The following is a 22,086-nucleotide window of genomic DNA, read 5'->3' as shown; positions in this document are numbered from 1 at the left end:
CTGGAAGCTTCTAGCTTCTATAAAATCTAATCTAGGCCTAGAGTGTTTTCAGCCTCTGAGACTTTCTGCTGAATAAACTCACCCTCTCTAGCTCTTTCTGATCTCTGGCTGACTGATTCAACTCAGTTGTTCTGGCTCAAACTCTCCTCCCAGCTGACTTATTAAATCTGGCTTTTTCTCTTGGTCCCTGAATTGCTCTGATTGGCCTCAAACTAACTTTGGCAATCTTTTCTAATCTTCTGGCTCCTTCGCATTCTCTTGCTCTTTCTGTCTTTACCCATGTCTCACTTGTTCTCTCTTCAGTCTGTCTCTGTAAAACTCTCCTGGTAAAGCCACCTCCTCCTTCTCTGTGGTGTTCTATGCTCCCTCCCCACTGTACTGAGATGCTCTCCAGGAGCTCTGCTGTATTCCTGTTCTGAACTCTTCTCCCCAAGTGCTGCCTCTCCCTCCCTTACGTAGCGTCTCTTTCCTCTCTCTTCTCGTGAGAGTTGGGCAGATCCCAACTGATCAAATTTTTCTCTGATTTTTCACTTTTTCTGCCACTCAGTTAGACATCACTTTCAAACATGGCTGCTTCCTTCTCCAAACTAACTTTACCTTCATTTGGGATTAAAGGTAAATACTAAAGACATGTCTGTATTCCAACAAGAGGAATTAAAGGTGTGTGCTAAGGGTTGAGCCATACCCTAACTGGAAACAGGTTCAAATATCTTGTAACAGGTCACTCCTGGGGAGGTGGTCCTCAGATGGATGAGGAGGCAGGCTGAGGACATCAGTGGGAACAACCCAGTAAGCAGTGTTTCTCCCATGCATCTGTTTCCTGATCTAGGTTGCTTTCAGTTATGTTCATCACAGCTATAGACAACCCAACCAGACAGCTGGACCCGGGAGACAGTATCTACAGCCCTAATCTGAATCTGAAGTGATATTGTCAATCAACAGGCAAGAAGACTCAGTAATCAGAAAGCCTCTAGAGGCAAGAAAAAGGCCTGTCCTAGGTAGTTCCACCAGGAGAACCCTCCTCTTACTTAGAAGGTTAGCTTTCTTCTATGTGGGAGGTGGTCTAGCCACAATAAGAGAGATAATCAAGTTAACTTAGTGTTTGGGCTAAAATACTAATATCACTCAGAAACACATCATAAAATCACTCAGAATAATTATTCAATTATCTGAGCAGTGTGTTCTAGTAACACTGAAACACAGAATTAACCATCATGTGGTTATGGAAAAATCAACATTGGTGGAGACAGGTGGATTGGTATCAAGTTCCATCAACAGCTACATGGGATAAGGATTTAAGATAACTTCAAGTATTACCTGTAAAACACACTCTTTTTAAAAAAATCTGCTCTAGAGAGAAAATAACTTAGTGCTTGTCAATTAAATTAAAAACCAGTCCTATTAAATATACAGTATGGAAAACTCAATTCTGATTTCTGCAACACTAGCTTGAGCTCTGGTCTAATTTGCTTCATTTTTACCATGCCCGATCTGCATAAAATGATCTTCTGGGGCTGGCCTGTTACTGAAAGAAAGACGAGAGGGGAGAGAGAGGAGGGAAAAACAATCCAACAAGTAAGGTCGAAGGCTGGTTTTGTCTCCAGGGCAGTGCGTTGGCGATACCCTGCTCCTCTGCCCCGGGGACTGCAGACACGTCGGTGCTCAGCAGCCTCCACCAGCAGGGCCGAAGAAACCAAGCAGATGCTTTGTCCATGTTGATTCCACAGGAGACACTGAACCACAGTGTTTACCCTCAGGAGCTAAGACGCTCTGGAGCACACAGGGAACAGGTACACCCAGCTAAGGAGCTAAGGACCACACAGCAAACAGGCTACCCAGCCTGGCGTGAAGGGCATCTTGCTCTGCCATTTCCTGGTAGGCTAAGACAACAACATGGAACAGCCAATAGAAAGAGAGAGAGGGAGGGGGGAACATGTTTGAAAGGCTAAAACTGGCTCGAGTAGAATTAGGCAGATAGAAAGAGCCCGAAGGGTCCACATATTTATATAACACATTAGTGATTCTGTACACTTTCATTAAAAAAAAAAGAATTTTAAAAGTATCTCAGCTGCAGTTTCCAGTGTCGAAATGAACAAAGCAGGCAAAACTTACTGGCACTTCCTCCAGTGACTGCAATTATCATTCAGAAGAATGCCAGCAACTTTGACACATGCACACACAAAAAATGATTTTAAAACAGGTTTTACCTCTTTCAAAAGCACTTACTGTCACTTGATGCTTCTGTATATTTATCTTCAAGAAATGACAGGTCTTTCTTCCTTCCCAGAAACAAAAATAAAGCAGCTAAGGTGGCCCAGGCTGGAGAGCCCAGCCATGGTACTCAGAGCTTTGATTAGACCTAAGGGAAGGGCAAATACTGTGAAGCCAGAAGACAGCAATGGGAAGGACCGGCCTCAGGAGACATGTGTAAGCGGGAGATGGGTAGTGGCCATGGGCAGGGGAGGTGCCAGCTCCTGAAGCCCAGCCATTTCACTCTTGGGTTTCTGTGTCACTTAAAAGGACTTCATGTTGTGGGGTACACCAAAGACAGATCTCTAATGGTGAGCAGGGAGAACTGGAGATTAGACTCATGAGGTAGAAAAGCAGCAAGCACAACAGGCAGGCTTCTTTTTAGGGTTTTTCCTTTGGGTGCTTATACTGACTGGACTAGTTCTCTGGTGTCTGAATTAAAAATGTTGGGTTGTCTGGGAGCAGAAGTGGAGGAGGTGAGAGAAGTCTGTGTGGCATACAGGATGGCAGGCCTTCCTCAGCCAGAATCCCAACTTTTACTATAACATGTTGCAATCCTATCTCAGAATTGTATCTGAAATAGGCATTTCCAAGATAAAATCAGCAGTCAACTTGATGGATGAAGAAACTGAGTTCTGGAAATGAGAAAGGGCTGAGAATCCATTAACACTGAATGTGTTATGCATGTGTGTGTGCTTGCATGTGCACAAGCACTCGAGTGTGCATGTGTGATTAAGTCAGAGGCCTTGTTTACAAAAGGACAGTGCTAAGCACATTTCTGTTGAAGAACATGTTAAGTGGATAGTGCATGATGGGAAAAGCACTGAGGTAGAAAGGTTGAAGTATTTGAGGAAACAATGTGTCTACAGCACAGCAGAATCTTCGATCTGTTGCCTGTGTGTGACCTTAGGGATATCATTTCTCTTTCAGTTTCAATGTCAACTTCCTGCCTTATAAAATGGAAGGCACTAAACAAGGACTGAACACTAACACGATAGAATGTGATACAGGCAAAGAGCCTAAGAACAGACACTACACATGATTTTGAATTTTCTTTATGCAAGGAGAAAAATAATTGCACGTCTGTTACAGAGATGAGTAGCTTAAAGGCTTATACAGGCGTTTCAAAGGAAAGAATGAAACAAGACAAAACCAAAGCACATCTCCAGTCATAGATCTGAGATAAAACATTTTAGAAAAGATTCCCAAGAGCGACTTTTATTTTTACCCTTTTAAAATAATGATACGTTTAAATTGTTTTATAATCTCTTGCTTTGTTTTCATTAGCTATATACTATAAAATATTTTATTTAGGAATAGCAGAATATTCAATAAATAGAAATCACCTAATGAAAAGCAAGTCACATTAACAGATTTAAATGTGATAGTAGCATTTTTACAGCAATAAACATCAGAGTGCGGTTGGCTACTATTGGGACCAATGTGTAGAGTAAAACTGATTAGTGGTTATCTGGTAAAGCAAACCTTACGCTGACCATGTTTGAGAGAGGTTTAGGTAAGGAGGGAAGTTCTACCCTGAATGTGGGCGGCACCATCAGATAGGCTGGAGGTCAACACTAAAGAAGAAAAATGGAAAAAGAAGTTGAAATTAGCCTCCATCAGTTGCTCCCTCTTCAGTATGAATGAAATGGGTCCAGGCATCTGACAGGATGCCTCCACAGCCAGAGAGGTCTCTCTGCCACACTCCCTCCTTGGATGGACAGTTCCCTTAATCTGTGAGCCAAGATAACCTTTCTATCTTTAAGCTGCTTTTTCTGTTACATTGTCATAAAAACACAAAAAGTAACTACTGGTCTTGCTAAAGAGTCAAATGAAGTTTTGCACTGACACATTAAGAATTTTATAAAAATAATGACATGTAATTGAGTATTTAGAATGCATCAATAAATATAAAAAAGTTGACTACCAATAAGGCTATGCACAAGACTACAAAGCTTATACGTGTCTACATATGTGTAAACTGTTGCAGGACGCGTGACCACACTGTGAACCCTGACATTGTGTTGTTTACTGGAAAAACCAGTTTCTAGTTGTGGTATGGCTCAGAGCTTTCTGCTTATTATAAACAGCTTAATTTTCACATATCAGGGATTGACTCCAAAAGTAATAGAAACAAAGAAAAGATAGACATACAGAGAGAGGGGAAAAAAGACAGACAGACAGACAGACAGACAGACAGACAGAAAGAAAGCCAGCCAGCCAGCCTGCTCTTCCCTTTGGTTTCGCTTAACCAAGAGCAAGTTCAGATTTGAGTTCTCCACTCCATGCTCCCATGTCTGCCATCCTCTGTGTGTGTAGTATATGAGTCTGAATCTGTGCCTGCCTGAGGCTGCCTTATGAATCCCTGACTGACTCACTCTCTCTCTCTCTCTCTCTCTCTCTCTCTCTCTCTGTCTGTCTCTCTCTGTCTCTGTTTCTCTGTGTGTGTGTGTCTGTCTGTCTCTTTCTGTCTCTCTCTCTTTGTGTGTATGTGTGTCCCTAACAAAGGGCTTCATCCTGTCTTTATGAACAGCACAGAATCATATGGGGAAGGATTGGGAGACTTTACAGAAATCTTTAAAAGAATTTTACGAGGTATTAAGTCACTGACTCCAAAGGACCCAGATAACAAATAGTATTACAAGAATCATTGTTTCAACTCAATGTGTTCAACATTACCATGTACAATAGATATTCAGTCATTTTGGAAGGCTGCTTTCAATTTCTGTATTTTCTGCTTTCAGCAAATGATTACACATTCATTTGGAATGTGTCAGGGCCATGGATGTGTGCATAATTTAAGATTACAGCTGTGCCTTAGCTTAGGTTGTAAACGATGATGGCAAAGGAAATACAAAGTAAGGTTGATTGTTGCATTGTCCCCTAAGGCAGGCTAAAAGAATGGCTTTAGGTTGGGCATGGTGGGCACAGGCCTTTAATCCCAGCACTCTGGAGAACGAGGCAGGCAGATCTTTGAGTTTGAAGCCAGCCTGGTCTACAGAGTAAGTTCCAGAGATATATAGAGAGATACTGTCTCAAAAACAAACGAACAAAAAAAAAAAAAAAAAAACAAAACAAAAAACAAAAGAAAAAAACCTAGTTGAACACACAGTTGTCTTAAATCATGACTCCAACTTCTTTTATTAACTCTGGCTGTGATATTCAGTGAAAGTTTTAGTCTCTTCTAAAGTAGGAGATATTTTTATAATGTTGAATTACCACACAAGGTCTCACTATGTAGTCCTGGCTGGCCAGAAATTGACAGGTAGTGAGATATAAAAAATAAAGTTTTGAGGGGCTCTGAGACTTTTCCAAAACACCCATTTTTTTGAGAAAGTAAACAAGGACAGAATTTACTGGCTGACAGCCACAAGGTCTCATAGAAAAGTCCAAATATACATCATCATCAGCCTAAACCCCTCAAAGTTTTGAAATATATAAACAAAGTTCGGAAAATATAAAAACAAAGTTTTAACGGACAGGTCAGGCTATGATGACTAAGCTAAATTAAGACAAAACAATTCTCAGAAAAAGACCCTCTACACCGCCCCGTGATAAATTCCAAGAAAACCCACTGGGAGCCTGACCCTGCCAGAACACCCAGTTCCTCCCCTGCTTTTGGGGGACCTGACAAGCCGACCCTTTCCCAAGGCCACGCACAGAGCTAGATGAGGACATGACTGAGCCAAGAACAGCCCCTTGAGCGGGCTAGCCAATGCCTGATCCTTTGTCCTAAGATCCACCAATGAGAGTAACCCAATTACTCTGTTGCTGAAATCTGCCAGCTGTAAAGAATAAAAGATGTGTGCTTTTTGAGTTCAGGGTTGACTCTCCCTGCGCGGATGAGCAATCCCATGTACATGGAATAAAATCGTCTTATTATTACAGTAGACTATCATCTAATTGTGCTCTGTGGGTCATGCTCCTGAGCTAAGACTCCCCAGGGTCTTACAACAGTAGACCAGGGTCACCCTGAACTCACTGAGGTCGGCCTACTTTTCTGCCTCTGCTTTTGCTGGGCTTAAAGGCATGTGCCACTATGTCTATCCTCATATAGAATTTTATATATCTATATTTTAAGAAAACAAAGCAGGAATCGTCCTTCCCACTGTGAGTACAAAAAAATGGACAAGTATATATTTTCCAACCAGACTATGGAAATATGTGTGTGGTATAGTTAAGTAGGTCTGACCCTTCTCCCCCAATCATGAATTTAGAGCTTGGAAATTAGCTCACATGACTAAAATGTATGTTTTGAGTACTGGCCTTTTTCACAAGACCATCAGAGCAGATGAGCTCACCTTACCTGTCACCTTAGCTGACACTGCACCAGGAACTGAATTCTCTCGAGGATCTCTCCTATTGATCTGTCCCACCATAACTATGTCACAGCGATGAAATACTGCCTCAAAGAACTCATCAGAAATACATTTTATTCACCAAAAGAGTGGCGGCCCAAAACAACCTGAAGCAAAGGACCTTACAAAAGAGAAGTTACTGCTTGGGGGATCAGAGGCTCCCCACTCCCTAGTGCTGGAGTGGACAATGCCACAAATAATGTATGTAGTGAAACAAGCTATGTACAAGGCAGGGTTCACTGGTGCAGGCTGATAGTGGCAGCAGTTAGGACTCTGGGAGGTGGAGGTAGGAGGATCAGGTCTTCTGCTACTGAACCAGTATAAGGCAACCTGAGCTACCTGAGACCCTCTTTATAAAAGGGGGGAGAGGGAGGGAGGGAGGGAGGGAGGGAGGGAGGAAAGGAAGGAGGGAAGGAAGGAAGGAAGGAAGGAAGGAAGGAAGGAAGGAAGAAAGATAGATAAGGCAAAATTAAAGGGGGACCAGGGGAGAAAGGTTCTAGGTAAAGCTAATACATTTCCTTACGAGGACATTCACTGTTTTTCTTCCTCAGAGTTAGACGTCAGGAACAATTACTAACGCAGACCCCACTACTCACTGTATATCTTTATTCTAGACCATACTTCCTTAGTTGGATCTACTTAACCTCTTTTATATTTCATCCATGAGTAACAAATCTTCATCTTGCAGATGAAATAGTTTGTTATATATTGTGCTTATTGCTGAGACTTAATTTTAATAAGTTCAGCAGGTTAATTAGAATGATGTTATTAAAAGCTCTCTTTAAACATGCAATTCATCCAACTTTCTTAGTTCTTAAGTTTCTGATCAAGGTATTTAATTTTTTAATAGGCTCTGGTACACAGAGTATTGATAAGAGACTCAGATGTCCTTTGAGACTACAGAGAGAATTATCTGAGGCCAACATCTGCATAGCTGTGACTACTTAGTCTGTTCTATTATAATAACCACAAGAATTACTATGCTCTATTAAACTTTACAACCACACACACAGGTAAATAAATTTAGCTTTTCCATCCCATATGAACAAGTTATTTTTGATTAAGCTGAGTTAATTTGTTTTGTTTCTTTGAAGTAGAAATTATATCTAGAACTGGTTAACTATTTGAGGCCATGTTGAAAAACCAACCCGAATAAAACTGAGCCACGTGCAAATGTCCTTAAAGCATCCAAGATTAATAAACCTTTAATACTGAATAGGCTTTATAGAAGAGTTTAGAGGAGAGAAAGAGTTGTGAATCCAATTGGAGAAGTGCTATCTAATTTACACAGTAAACTATGAGGCCCTATGACTTTCTTGTATTGCAGTAAACTCAACTACCTACAGATGGTCTTCCAGCCATGGGGCTGCTCCATACCCCACTGTGCAAATCTACTCAGTCCACTGAGGACCCATAGAGGGCAGAAGTGCTAGAAGGGGGTTCTCATGTCAAATCTTGCAAATTATCTAGATCTGAGGGTGACACCCCTGTGATGCTGGCCTGAGCGCTGAACCCCCACCTAAGTGGCCTAGACTGGCACTTTGCAGATACAAGAGCGTACAGCTGTAAGGGGTGAGAACGAACGTCAGAGAAGGACTGAGGAAAGGGTGGAGTATCAGCTCTACAGGAGTCAGCTGTGTAGCAGGACGTGGTGTGCATAACAAAACAAACAGGCTAATACTGATCCACTCCAGAGAGACCCTTCCTGTTCTAGCCCTTGTCAAGGGCAGAGTGCTGTGCACCGGGATTGCTGCCTACTAGAGACTTGGCTGGTGACTGAGGCTAGCCAGGAAAACAACCTCCCAATCATATTTGCCACTTCTTACTGGGGAGGAGACTACTTAATGTTCAGACAATAATCAGCACATTTATTATACATTTATTATGCTATAAACAATCAGATAATGAATCACTTGAGGCACATAGCAAAATAACTGCCAGGAAGAAATGGGAACACCACATTAATGAAAATACACAAAATTATTCTGGAAATTATGCTTAGTGAAATGATCAAGATACAGAGGAATGACTATTGTGGGATTCTGCCTACATTATTTGCAAATTCAGAGACAAAGTATAACAGTGTTTACCAGGGAGTGGGGACAGGAGGAGTGAGCAGTCATTAAATGAGTTTGGTTTGTGTTGGAGATGGAGATTATTAAAAAGGTCTTAGCATGAACAATGGTGACGGCTAGAAAATACTGTCAACGTATTTAAAACCAACAGACTATTTGTTTTGTGAATGGCTAAAATGATAAATGTTGTATATATTTACTCTGTTTAGAAACTTATGTTAGAAATTGCTGTTAAGATTCAGCAAATGATGCCAACTACAGATAAACAGCAGAGAAAGAAGTTGAGTTCCCGCCTCACACCTGATATAAAGAATGAGTAAAAGTGGACCCCACACCTAACCTTCAGGGCAAATGTTGCAGAGATCTTAGTTGAAAAGGCAGGCCTAAGTCACAAGCTTCTAATTTTGGACTAGGCAATGGCTTTTCGACATGACTAAAAGCAAAAGTAATTGAAGAAAAATCATGGCTCATCAAAATTTAAAGCTTCTGTGCTTTGAACACCACAAAGAAAGGGGGATGACAGACAGTTCACCAAATGGGAGAAAATGTTTGCAGTCAGATAAAAGAACCGTCCAGCCCACAGGAAGGGTTTTTATAACTCATCTGCCAGCAATTATATCAAAGGATGATTAGTTTTGTAACTAAGAGAATGCGAACCAAATACAGTTAGATACGAGTTCACCACACCAACACCCTAAAGTCCAGGAAATAAATGTCAGTAGGAACGCATTGAAATGGAAACCCTAGTATCCTGGAGGAAATGCAAAATAGTTTCATTACATGGAGGAAAGTCTGGCAGTTCTTTGAGAGTTTGCTGGGAGTTTAGCATATGATCCTCTGAGATTAGCAATTTCACTCTGAGATATAGAGCCAAGAACAATAAAGACCAGTGTAGCACAAAGGCTGCCCTTGGAGCACTGGCAGCAACTTTATAATGGCCAAAGCTTAGAAACAATCCACATGATCACAAGCAAAGCAAACCATAGACCTAAAATGACAAGCTGCTCTACTATAAAACGAATCCAGTGCTATTAGGTGCTGTCACAGGTATGACCCTTGCACACCTAACGCTGAGAGAGAATGCGGGTCATGAAATACTACAGATTATGCGAGAAGGCAAAGCCACACAGTTAAAGTTGTTAAGGGAAAACAGTGGACAACACTGAGAAAGAGGAGTAGCTAAGCATACAGGTTTTTTTTCTTTCCTGAGAGAGAAAAAAAGTAAAATTGACTTTAGAAAACACAGTTTAAAAACTGTTGAATTGTGCCATTTAAATTAGTGGATTGTATAAGGTACAAATTATAAGTAAGCGATTACAAAAATACTTAAATACTAATTAAGACAAGGAACACAAAACTGTTTTTACTCATTAAACGACTTACAAATTATTCATTTTTAAAAAGTCCTGGAAGTAGGAACAAGAGGGCCTAGACAGGTATTTCTAAAGGGCTCTGAGATGGGCTAGGTAACAGGATGGACTGCTGAGACACCTCCAAGTCCCAATAATGGCAGCAGAGTGGGGCTCTGAGGCCTGGCTCTCACTGGGCCTGGCCCCGGAGAGGATGCAGGCCTAAAGCAACAGAGAGACACAGCCCAGGGAACGAGAAGAAAGCTTCCTTTTTCTATAGGGCACAAAAGCACAACAGAGACCCCACCACAGATTCCAGCCTCAGCTTCTCAACTGAGGCAACAGTTGGCCTCCCCACAGATTTGTAGAACTTGGTATCTGAAGGCAGCTCAATGTACCTACAATGGATTCGGAGAGTGCAAATCAGTTCAACACCTGCTCCATCAGTAGAGCCACGAAGGAGGTGGATTCATCTGTCACCGGGGCCTTATGCCATAAGGAGACTTAGCACATAGAAGAAGGGTGCACACAAATTTGAAATGACAGAATTTCTCGAGGCTGCCAATCAGGAATCCTATATCCCAAACCCCTCCACTTCAGGACCAAAGGCAACATAAAAATATTCTCTGACAAAGGAAAACTATGAAATTGAAGCTATTAAAATAGAAAATCACACCAGAAGGAGAAAGGGGTGAGAAGACAGTGTGGTAAACACAGCTCATCATCTTTCATCTCAACCAAGTATTAAATCAAATGCACAGCTGAATATGAAAGATCCTAACCAGATGTGCTATCCAGTGGCCACAGGGAACAGAGTTGAATATTCACAAAACCCACAGCCTGTCCTCTACAAGGCAACAGTAAAATACTACACTACAGTCATCTATGGAGTACAACTCAGCCATGAAAAGGGCGCACGGACACATACAACAACCGGATGGTTTTACTGAAGTGATAAATGTTAGCGATATTCAATTATATAACATTCTTGGAGTGAAAACGTATAAATCATAAAATAGAAAATGCATTGGTTGTTGACAGGGGCTACCTAGCTGAAGCAAAAGGAGCAAGCATGGTTCTAAGACGAGGTCTGCAGTAACATGTGCACAGCCGTGATGCCATGCTCCGAGTGATAAATTAGATGTAGTATGACACATATGTGCAACTCACAGCATTAGCGCTGCACCAGCTTCTGCTTTTCACTGTTTAGTAACAATATACAACTACTAGCGCCATAGGAGGTGGAGGGCAGACTCCTGGCAACTCTGAGTTCTCTGTAATTTCTTATAGAAGGTTGAGGAGGAATTCCTAGAAACTGTGACTTTCTCTGTAATTTAATGTGGCCATATTTCCTCATATTCCTTTCAAAATAAAGAATTAAATAACTATCAAAAAAAAAAAGTCTGTCAAGAATAGTGAAAATGAACTAGCAGGATTTAAAATATGACTGAAAGAAGTCAACAGAATACTTGGAGGAAAAAGGTAAGGAATACTTAAAACAGCAACATGGTACAGCAAAAATATGCTCTAGGACAAATAATTAAAATTCTACTTTTAATCAAATGTTATTAATAATGAAAGATTCCAAAGAAATGAAAAATGTTTGTGAAAGTAAAAGACTATGGGGGAAGAGAGTTGACCTGCATTGGAGCCCTACACAGACACCAGCCTCCACAGAGCATCCGTGATTTAGACTTAACACCTGGGTTTCCTCGGAGGGATCAGCTCATGCCTACAAGACTGACACTCAGTAAGTGCCATGGATAACCATGCCATACATTACTGGGTTACTAAGCACATCTCTGTGCCTCCACCAAAACAGATGCTCAGCTTGCATTCCATAGAACTTGCTCAAGGGGCCTCTCCAGTTAATGGCTGTACTCAGCATGTACCCCCCACACCCCACACTGAAGTCTGCCTGTGTGCTGTAGTGACAGTTTCAGAATTTTGGTTTCTTTAAGAAACACAGAAATATAGGAATATGTTTTCATTCTGATCCCAGGTGTGGGATATGGGGCTGCTTCAGATTGTCCACAGCAGATGACTATGATTTGCCTCATGCTCTAGTGAGGGCATGGTTTTGCCAGGTGCAGACAGTTTCTGTGGTTGTGTGATGTTTGGAATTCTAGGGCCGGGAGAGGCAAGGTGGAATGTTGGCTGTTTGTTGGTCATAGTTAGTTGTAAGCAAAGAAGAAACAAGAAGAAATTAAATATCCTGATGGCAAAGATCAATCTTGTCCCAAGGAACTTGAAGCTTGTAATCAGCGGGAAGTAATCTAACTTTTTGACCCCTGACTGATTTACTCAGAGATCTCTTTCCTTTCCCCTCTATCCCTTTTTCTCTCTTATTTGGTGTTAGGAGGTTGAAAGGGTGGAATGAAAGGGTGGAATAAAAGCATGGAGAAATGAAGAAGAAAAAAAATCCACAAAGTAGCCAAAAAGATTTGCTACAGTTTGTCTAGCAAGTTTCTAAGTTCGGTGACCTCTAGTGACCTGTGAAGGCCAGAGGTGGACCTGAGGCCTCCTGACACAACCTCCTTTGAGGGTAGATTTCTCCTTTTATGCATCATCAGCATTGAAGTACCCTGTTTGCTTTTGCAACATCTGGCAGAGTTTAGAGCACTTGGTTAATCCCCAAGAGACCCTTTACTTTCAGTATGGCCAGTCATACCCCTGCCACAAAGCCAACACCTCAGCCAAAAAAAAAAAAAAAAAAAAAAAAAAGCTGCATATTTGGTGTTATTTCTCACTAATATCTTACCAGCTCACTGTGCTCAGCCATAGCACTGACTGTAGGCATGTTGAGCATGTTTAATATGGCCGAGAAAGCAGCAAGAGGACCTCATTATACAGCCAGGCTGCCAGGGAGAGGCCAATCCAATCCCGGCTCCTAGCAGAGTCTTCCGCCTACATCACTTCTCTTAGCTAAGAAGTGGCTGCTTCTAGAAGGCTTGCCATACATAGCCCTCCAGCCACATTAGAAAACAACTTTGATATGAACAGTTAGCAGTAGCCTCTCTACAGTTTACTCTTACTGTTCTATGCTCCAAATGAATGTTCTTGAGAAGAAGAGAAAGACCTGCAAGTCCTGTGAATCACAGAGAGCCTACAACCTGCCTCGCATATGCCAAGCAGAAAGAAAATGAGTAGTTTTGCTAGCCACATGGTTATGACAGACGTTGTAGCTCTTCTGCTTCTATACCTTTGTGTGTGTGTGTGTGTGTGTGTGTGTGTGTGTGTGTATAAAGGTTTAATGTATCCTCTAGCACTGCAGAGAACTAGGTTAAGCACATAAAATACCATGTCTGAACACAACTGAGTCCTTACACCGGGTAACATAGAGTTAGATAGACTCCTCATTTTATAGTTAAGTAAACCTGAACACCGCACATGGGCACAGGTACACACTGGCATAACAGTTATACCGGCCTAAGAGAAAGAAAGGCTGTATCTTTATCTTGCAAAGGCTAACGAGCCAGTGAAAATTTCTTACCTCATATTAATACATTTTTGTTCTTTTTAAAAATTTAATATCCATTCATTCATTATGTATGTGCATGCATGTGGGCGCCTGTGTGCATTTTTTTAAAAATAAAGTAAACGTTTAGATTTGCAAGCACATCAACTGCAAGTGCTGATGCCAGTTTTATTAAACGCAGTCTGTTTGGAAACCCAGGCACACGCAGGCTCATTTCCTTTCTCCTCAGGCAGGTTCCACAATCGACAACACTTTCATTTTAACAGTCCTCATTACTGCTATCATTTAATAGTTGAGGGTTTGCTCAAGTCAACATCAATCTTGCTGATACTGCAAACACTTTGGAGTTTGTTGACACAACACAGTCTAAATCCAGAGCTAGTAAACATGAGAATTTAAAAACCATCCCCCCAGAATGTGTCACAATGGCTAAGACCCCCTTCCAGCTATGCAGTCCTGTTAGGGAGACATGGGAGGAAGTGGGGCCATCAAGCAGAGGGCTGTTGACCATGACCCCATACTCCCTTCAATAACGTCATCTGTCCTCCTGCAAATCATATGCAGGGCATCCATGACATCTGAACTCGCCTAAATCTGTAAGCATTTACCCAGAAGATAGTTTTCTACTTCTTTATCAACAAATAGTCCTTTATAACAACTTAATCTTAAGTAAAAAAGAAGTCTTTTCCACAGAAGGAGCAAGACAAACGCATTGAGAGTAAAATTCTCCTTTAGTGAACTTTTAAATGTCTTTGGCTGACCCTAACAAGAGTTAAAGCATCTCGTTACCTGATTAGAGTATCTCATGCTCACGTTCCGTTGATTCCGAAGTGGGACAAAGCGCTGGACAGGGTCAAGGTCTTTAGGACTGATTAACTCATCAGCTGAAAAAAGAAAAAAATCAAGTGACATGTCAACAACCATTCACAACACCGTAATCCAGAAAAGACAACTGCAGGGCATTTCACCCAACAAGAGGAAAATACCCATTTTTCTCCCAGAATATTCTCTGGGAGACAAGATGAGCTAGGACATAAGAAAAATGCAAGGATTGGAATAGCAGAAAGTCTGTTCTTTCCCTACAGTGCAATGAAACAGGAAGCTATTGACAAAGGAATTTCAAAAATTCACAAATAAAAGGAAATTTAGTGACATCCTCATAAATAATCAAAGGGCAAATACAAAAATCAAAGGAAAAGTCTTTGTAGGGCCTGGTTAGAGCTTTTGCTGGCATGCACATGGTTCTCTTCCCAATACCACTCAGGCCCAAACAAGAGGAGGAGGAGGACATAAAACGAGCACCGCTCATGGGGAAACCATCGCCATTTGTGTACCTAATACACAGAGTCAAACAGAAAAGCAACACCCTAATTCCAATCTTCAGATGGTGGGTGAAAAGGAGAGAAAAAAAAAAAAAAAAAAAAAAAAAAAAAAAACCCTTCAGGACAGAAATGATAAAGCTTGAAACTAATGAACTAGAGAGCAAAAACCCAATGGAGAATATCAAATCAAAACCAAGCTCATGGAAAGCTAAATAACTACCCTGAGGAATGGCTAAGCTGATCTGAAGGTACAAACAAGACCAAAGAGCAACAGACAGAAAACATCCAGAGACAGAAGTGGGAACACTATGCCAGACCTAAGTGTCATCGGAGAACAATACACCCAAAATGTCATCAAAGAACAATACAAAGAGTGTGCGTCCACAAGCACAGGTGAGACAGCCAATCCTGGAAAGACACATACTCTGGAAAGTAGCTCAAGAGGCACAGACACACCCCTTCATGTTAAAAGTCTTGGAAAGAACAGGAGTCCAAGGCCCATACCTAAACATAATGAAAGCAATATACAGAAAACCAACAGCCAACATCAAACTTAACGGTGAGAAACTTGAAGAAATCCCACTAAAATCAGAGACTATACAAGGGTGCCCACTCTCCCCCTACCTATTCAACATAGTACTGGAAGTCCTGGATGGAGCAATTAGGCAGCAAAAGGAAATCAAAGGGATACAAATCAGAAAGGAAGAAGTAAAAATATCACCATTTGCAGATGACATGATAGTGTACTTAAGTGACCGCAAAAATTCCACCAGAGAATTTTAACAGTTGATATACAACTTCAGCAAAGTGGCTGGATATAAAATTAACTCAAACAAATCAGTAGCCTTCCTCTACTCAAAGGACAAACATGCTAAGAAAGAAATTAGGGAAAAGATACCCTTCAGAATAGTCACAAACAATATGAAATATCTTGGTGTGACTCTAACTAAGCAAGTGAAGGACCTGTATGACAAGAACTTCAAATCTCCGAAGAAGAAAATTGAACAAAATGTCAGAAGATGGAAAGATCTACCATGCTCATAGATTGGAAGGATCAACACTGTAAAAATGGCCATCATACCAAAAGCAATCTACAGATTCAATGCAATCCCAATCAAAATTCCAACTCAATTATTCATAGAGTTGGAAAGACCAATTTGCAAATTCATCTGAAATAACAAACAACCTAGAATATCGAAATCCATCCTCAACAACAAGAAAACATCTGTGGGAATCACCATCCCTGACCTCAAGCTATATTACAAGGCAATTGTTTTAAAAACCACGTGGCATTGGTACAGAGATAGGCAGGTAGATCAATGAAACAGAATAGAAGACCCAGAAATAAACCTTAACACATATGATCACTTGATTTTTGACAAAGGAGCTGAAAACACTCAATGAAAAAAGGACAGCCTCTTCAACAATGGTGTTGGCTCAACTGGCAGTCAGCATGCAGAAGAATGCAAATAAACCCTTTCTTATCTCTTTGTACAAAGCTCAAGTGCAAGTGGATCAAAGACCTCCACATTAAACCAGGTAAACTGAAACTATTACAAGAGAAAGTAGGGAAAACCTTAGAACACATAGGAACAGGGGAAAATTTCCTGAACAGAACACCAATGCCCTGTGCTCTAAGACCAAGGATCGAGAAATGGGACTTAATGAGATTGCAAAGTTTTTGTAAGGCTAAGGACACTGTTAAGAAAACAAATCGGCAGCCAACAGATTGGGAAAAGATCTTTACCAACCCCACATCTGATAGAGGTCTAATATCCAATAGATACAAAGAACTCAAGAAGTTAGATACCAGAGAATCAAACAATCCTATTAAAAATGGGGTACAGAGCTAAACAAAAAGTTCTCAATTGAGGAATATCGAATGGCTGAGAAGAATCTAAGGAAGTGCTCAATATCCTAAGTCATCAGGGAAATGCAAATCAAAACACCCTGAGATTCTACCTCACACCAGTCAGAATGGCTAAGATCCAAAACTCAGATGACAGTAGATGCTGGAAAGAATGTGGAGAAAGAGGAACACTTCTCCACTGTTGGTGGGGTTGTAAGCTGGTACAACAACTCTGGAAATCAGTCTGGTAATTCCTCAGAAAATTGGACATAATACTACCTGAAGACCCATTATTCCACTTCTGGGCATATACCCCAGAGAAGCTCCAACATACAACAAAGACACATGTACCACAATGTTCATAGCAGCCCTATTTATAATAGCCAGAAGCTGGAAAGACCCCAGATGACCTTCCGTAGATGAATAGATACAAAAATGCAGTATATTTACACAATGGAGTAATACTCAGCTACTAGAAACAATGACTTTATGAAATTCCTAGGAAAATGGATGCATCTAGAGAATATCATCCTGAGTGAGATAATCCAGTCACAAAAGAATAGACATAATATGCAGTCACTGATAATTGGATACTAGCCCCAGAAAGCTCTGAATACCCCAGAAAGAACTCATAGGCCATATGAAGCTCAAAAACACAAAGGCCAAAAAGTGAAAGCCTCATTCCTTCTTAGAAAAAAAAAACAATAAGTATATAGCATCCTCTCAGAGTGTGGTACACCTAGACCTTAAATCATTAATAATTCAAGAGCTAAGAATATAGTTTTGTGGCAATTTTTGGTATTCAAAAATCATTATGTTTCATCTATACACACCAAGAAAACTGACTGTTTCCATGTTACCTTCTGTTCTACATGTACTTTATGCTTATGGTAACTAGTAAGATTCCAATGCATACAATCAAACCTCAAAAGGAATCAAGTACTGACAAAAATATATTCATATAGTTTTATACCAAAATGCTTTAAAAATATGTACATGTATCTCTCACTTAAAAAAAATAATGTTGTAAGAAAAAAGAGATAACTGAGCACATTAATAAAAATTAAAGTTACTGAGACTTTAAACACTCGCACACCTTCCTGCCCATTCTTTTTCATATACACATATGAAACACACACCTATGTGCTCATGCACGCACATTCACAAGACACTCATACATATACAAAAACAGCCAGTGAAAGGTTTCATTAGTGATGTTAACCAAACAATTAAAAAGACATTAAAATCAATTTTTCACAAACTTGTGCACAGATAAAAGGGTAAACATTTTCTAGTTTACAATTGCCAAGTTATAAGGAAAGTATAAACCCAAAATCCCTATGAATATACACACATTTTTTTTTTTTATTTTTTTTTATTTTAGCGACAAAGGTTTCTCTGTGTAGGTTTGGCTGTCCTGGAACTCACTTTGAAAACTAAGCTGGCCTTGAAATTAGAGAGATCCACCTGCCTCTGCCTCTAAGTGTTACACACAAATTCTTAACAAAATGTTAGCAAACTAATTAACACACAAAGGAATTATATACCAAGATCACATAGGATTTACCAAACAAGTGCAAAGACAGTTTAATAAGAAAATATCAGCTATTATATTATAACATATCAATATAAAATTCTTGTTAGTATACGTTGTCCCCGGGACAGTTGGGACTCAGGGAGAGACCACATCTACAAAGTAAATAAAAAGCCACATGTAAGTGCTAAGCTGTGAGCCTATTAGAAGTAAGGGGTTTTTTACTTATATTTCATAAATGTTATATCCTTTTGTTCTTCAAAAAAACACTATTAACAAAGTGAAATGTTGGCCCAATGAATGGAAGAAAATGATATCAAATTATGTTCCTCAAGCAACTTATATCTAATAAACTCTTATAAGTCAACAATGATAAAAATTCAATTTAAAAGTAGCCAGATAACTGAGTTCCTCCAAAGAAATTACCAATAAGCGTGAAAACTTGCTTAGCAACATTAATAATTTGAGGAATGTTAAAAACACCCACATGAGATACCAATTCATACTTATCAAAGTAGCCATAATATTGATAACAACAATTTTAAACAGTTAACAAAACCTACTGAGAACGTAGAGAATGTAGAACCTCAGTTGTTGGCAGGAAAGCAAAAACATGACCCTGTGTTGAAAAGAATCTAGAAAAGTTGCTCAAAATGTTGACATAATCTTTTACTACATATACATCTCATAGAAATAAAAAATACCGAATAGTTCCTATGTGAAAGTTCAGAGTAGCATTATTAATGATAGTTTGCAAATTCGGAAGCGGAACAGCTGTGTATGGTGACCACCCCATCCCTGCACACGCAGAGGCGGGGAAGTTTCTGGTCTACACAGCAAGTTCCAGCCAGGCTGACCAGAGAACCCATCTCCCCAGCAAACAATAGATGAGGTTGGCCAAGACATGATGGCTTATCCTCAGGTCAGATCATAACACTGTGTGAGCTCTGCTGTGTGTAAAAGAAGAACATCAGCTATAATGTAAGATGCCGTTTCAAAAGTCCAAATTATTATCCAATCAATTAAATGAGGTTGTAGTAATATAAAGGGATGTTCTCTACCATAAAAAAGTAAATAAAGTGCTGATACAAGTTCAAAATAGATGAATCTTAAAAACAATGTGCTGAGCTGGAGAAGTCAGACATAAAAGAACACATATTACGTGACCGAGCTTATGGGATGTTCAGGATCGCCAACAGCAAGGAGATTAGTGATGCCATGTTCAGGCAGGTCTGGCTAGCAGGTCAGTGGTTAGAGGAAAGTGTGTGATGAACATGTTTTGAAACAAAACGTAACGACAGCCACACAACTCCAGGAATAAACTAAAGTAACTAAGTTCCCAGTGAAATGCACAGCACAAGAATTGTACCACAATAAAAGCATTCTAACATGTACTCTGGTTACCATGGGAAGAAGTGCATGTGTTCCACTGTCACACAGACATTTAACAGCTACAGAACTCTAGAACAATGTTAGGAAATGGCACTTCCAAGGGGCACCGGTGAGCAGGTATCCCCAGCCTCAATCACAGTGCAACTGAAAGCTGGTCCGTGTGGCAGACCTTGTGGGAACCTGTGGTAAAGCCTAAGCAGCAGGAGAGTGAGTGTCTAGATGTGCGGGGCAGGCGGCCATAGTCAGCATTCCTCCGGTGACTTGTAGACACACGTGGGTGATGGCCACCATCACAGAGACACACTGTAGCTGAGCTTCTGCGGAATTTGTAGTGAGCACAACCTCCAACCGAGACACGCTTCCCTTTGCACATCACATGTTTACATGTGCACATTACCTTGCTATGTCCACACACCTGTACATGATTAGTTGACTTTAAATAGTGAAATGAACTCTGCGACAATGCACTGGCGCACCCTGTGTTTACTCAGCACATGGAACATGCTCATTTCACTTTTCATCCTCAGTTCTACAGATCGTATAAACACACCTGCTGAGTTTACATCTACAGATGCTTTATTTATTCACTTCCCACAATGCTTTAGGTACTGCACTTTTAGGTAATGAATACTTCTGAAAAACAGACCAGGGAGGTAATGGTTGTAAAATTCTCTGCAGCCTTGGAGATATTTTTCCATTATAGTTTTATTTTGTGATAATTTCCAAGCACGACTGTAATGATGTCCAAGAAACAAAATCACCAAAGGATATTCTAGTAAGTCCTGGAAATGCTTAATAATAATATAAAAATATTCCTAACAGCATTAAAAAGCAGCAAGGGTTAAGAACCCTTAAGAGGTGAGCACTAAGTTCTAAGTGTTATTTAAACACTGAGCATCTATTAATTCTAACAACCTGTTCATTTTACAGAAAACAAATACTTAAGCAAATTGTTCATAGCTAACATATAGCAGATGTGCTTTTATTTAGAAAAAAATTGTTTTCAAAATTAAAACCAAACAAACACAGGCTGCACTGTAGCCGATGTTTACCCGTTAAGAATTTATTGATTTCAGTCTGGCTTATGACGCAGGGTCAATTTGTGCACTGATCTCCTAAAGAGCAAACCATGTACTTAGTTCATTAATACCATCACTATGTGTAAAAATTTCCACCACTGACACATCCTTTATAATATTTCACTGTTATCCTATAGAAATGAAATTCTTTTATTTGTAAATAATGACAGCTCAATTTAAAAAAGCTACTTCCTTAGGAAACTTAAATGCTAATCTACTAAAATAGATAATAAATTATCTGGTTAGCTAAGTCCTTGAATGAATTATTTGCATTTCTTCTGGCACTACTTCTATGTGCACCTGTATATTCCACTTACACAATGTGCATCCAACACCACAGGCTGTGTACTTTTCCTTGTGCCTAAACCCCCAGTGCCTGGCACAGTGCCTTTAAACCCCAAAGTGAAGTCTCCCTAGACTGACTCATTAAACAAAACAAACTATTGGCATCAGCATGCATTGAAACACTAATTGTTGTCATTGTATTAATTTCCATAGTGGTAAAAGTGACAGATATCATTAGAGCATCAATGAACACACACACACACACACACACACACACACACACACACATACACACACACACTTGTGGGAAGACAAAGGTACAGGTCCTTAGGGTGCCAGTTCAATGGCAAACATTTTCTCATGAAAAGAGATGAGCAGGAAGAAAATATAAATGGTCAATGACTGAATATTTAGCATCACAGTGAACAATGGAATGAGGCGTGGCTTTCTACAGTAACAAAGCAGTGCTCAACCTCAAAGGTGATCAAGTTATTTCCAGGATAGTATTGTTAAGTGAGTAAACCTCTGCCCTAGACCACTCAGTGAACAAAAAGTACGTTTATTTGGTCATTAAAGTGCTTGGGGATATCTGTGGTGGGTGGGGCAGAGAGTAGCAACTGGTGGGAAAAGCCTTGCCAAGTTGATGGGGTGGGGGTGGGGTGGGGGTTGTATAGGAGAGGGAAGAGCTTGGGAGTCAAGAGAAGGGAGGGAGAGGACATAAACTAGAGCAGCCTGGTGGCCAGCATGGGAATTCTGAACTATGGTTGGCTCCTTTGGGTCAATCAGAAACTAGATGCCCACTGATGGAGTTAGTTAGCTATATAGGTGGTGGATAAGGGAAGAAGTGGTACTTTTTTTTTTTTCTGGTAAACAGAAACTGGCTTCACAAGATTCCTGAGGAATGCTGAGTTTTATGTGTCACTTCTCCTGCTTAGCTGGTCAAAGCCAAGCCTAAGCTAAGCCCAGACTGTCCTTCAGGGCATTGTCAGTGGCACTGCCATTTTGGGAGCCTGCTTTGGAAATAATAAGGTCCAAAGCACAAAGTTCTTAAAACAAAAGGGGAAACTATTATTTGCATTTTTGCAAGCAAAAAAAAATGGTTTACAAAATATACC

The 22,086-nt window shown here is 40.3% G+C and overlaps 1 protein-coding gene across 2 annotated transcripts in view; it reads right to left on the bottom strand.

The window, feature by feature from the left end:
- Positions 1 to 22,086, bottom strand: part of PHKB (phosphorylase kinase regulatory subunit beta) — a 180,146-nt gene that overhangs the window by 60,273 nt on the left and 97,787 nt on the right. For both annotated transcript variants that reach the window (XM_080936981.1, XM_080936982.1), the window contains exon 14: positions 14,300 to 14,394. In XM_080936981.1, coding sequence (XP_080793107.1) covers positions 14,300 to 14,394 — 95 coding nt within the window. The remainder of the gene's footprint in view (positions 1 to 14,299; positions 14,395 to 22,086) is intronic.

Source organism: Micromys minutus (genome assembly GCF_963924665.1).
Source record: "Micromys minutus genome assembly, chromosome: 24".
NCBI lineage: Eukaryota > Metazoa > Chordata > Mammalia > Rodentia > Muridae > Micromys > Micromys minutus.
The sequence above is the reverse complement of the archived record's forward strand: the minus strand, read 5'-3'. Positions and strand labels throughout refer to the sequence as shown.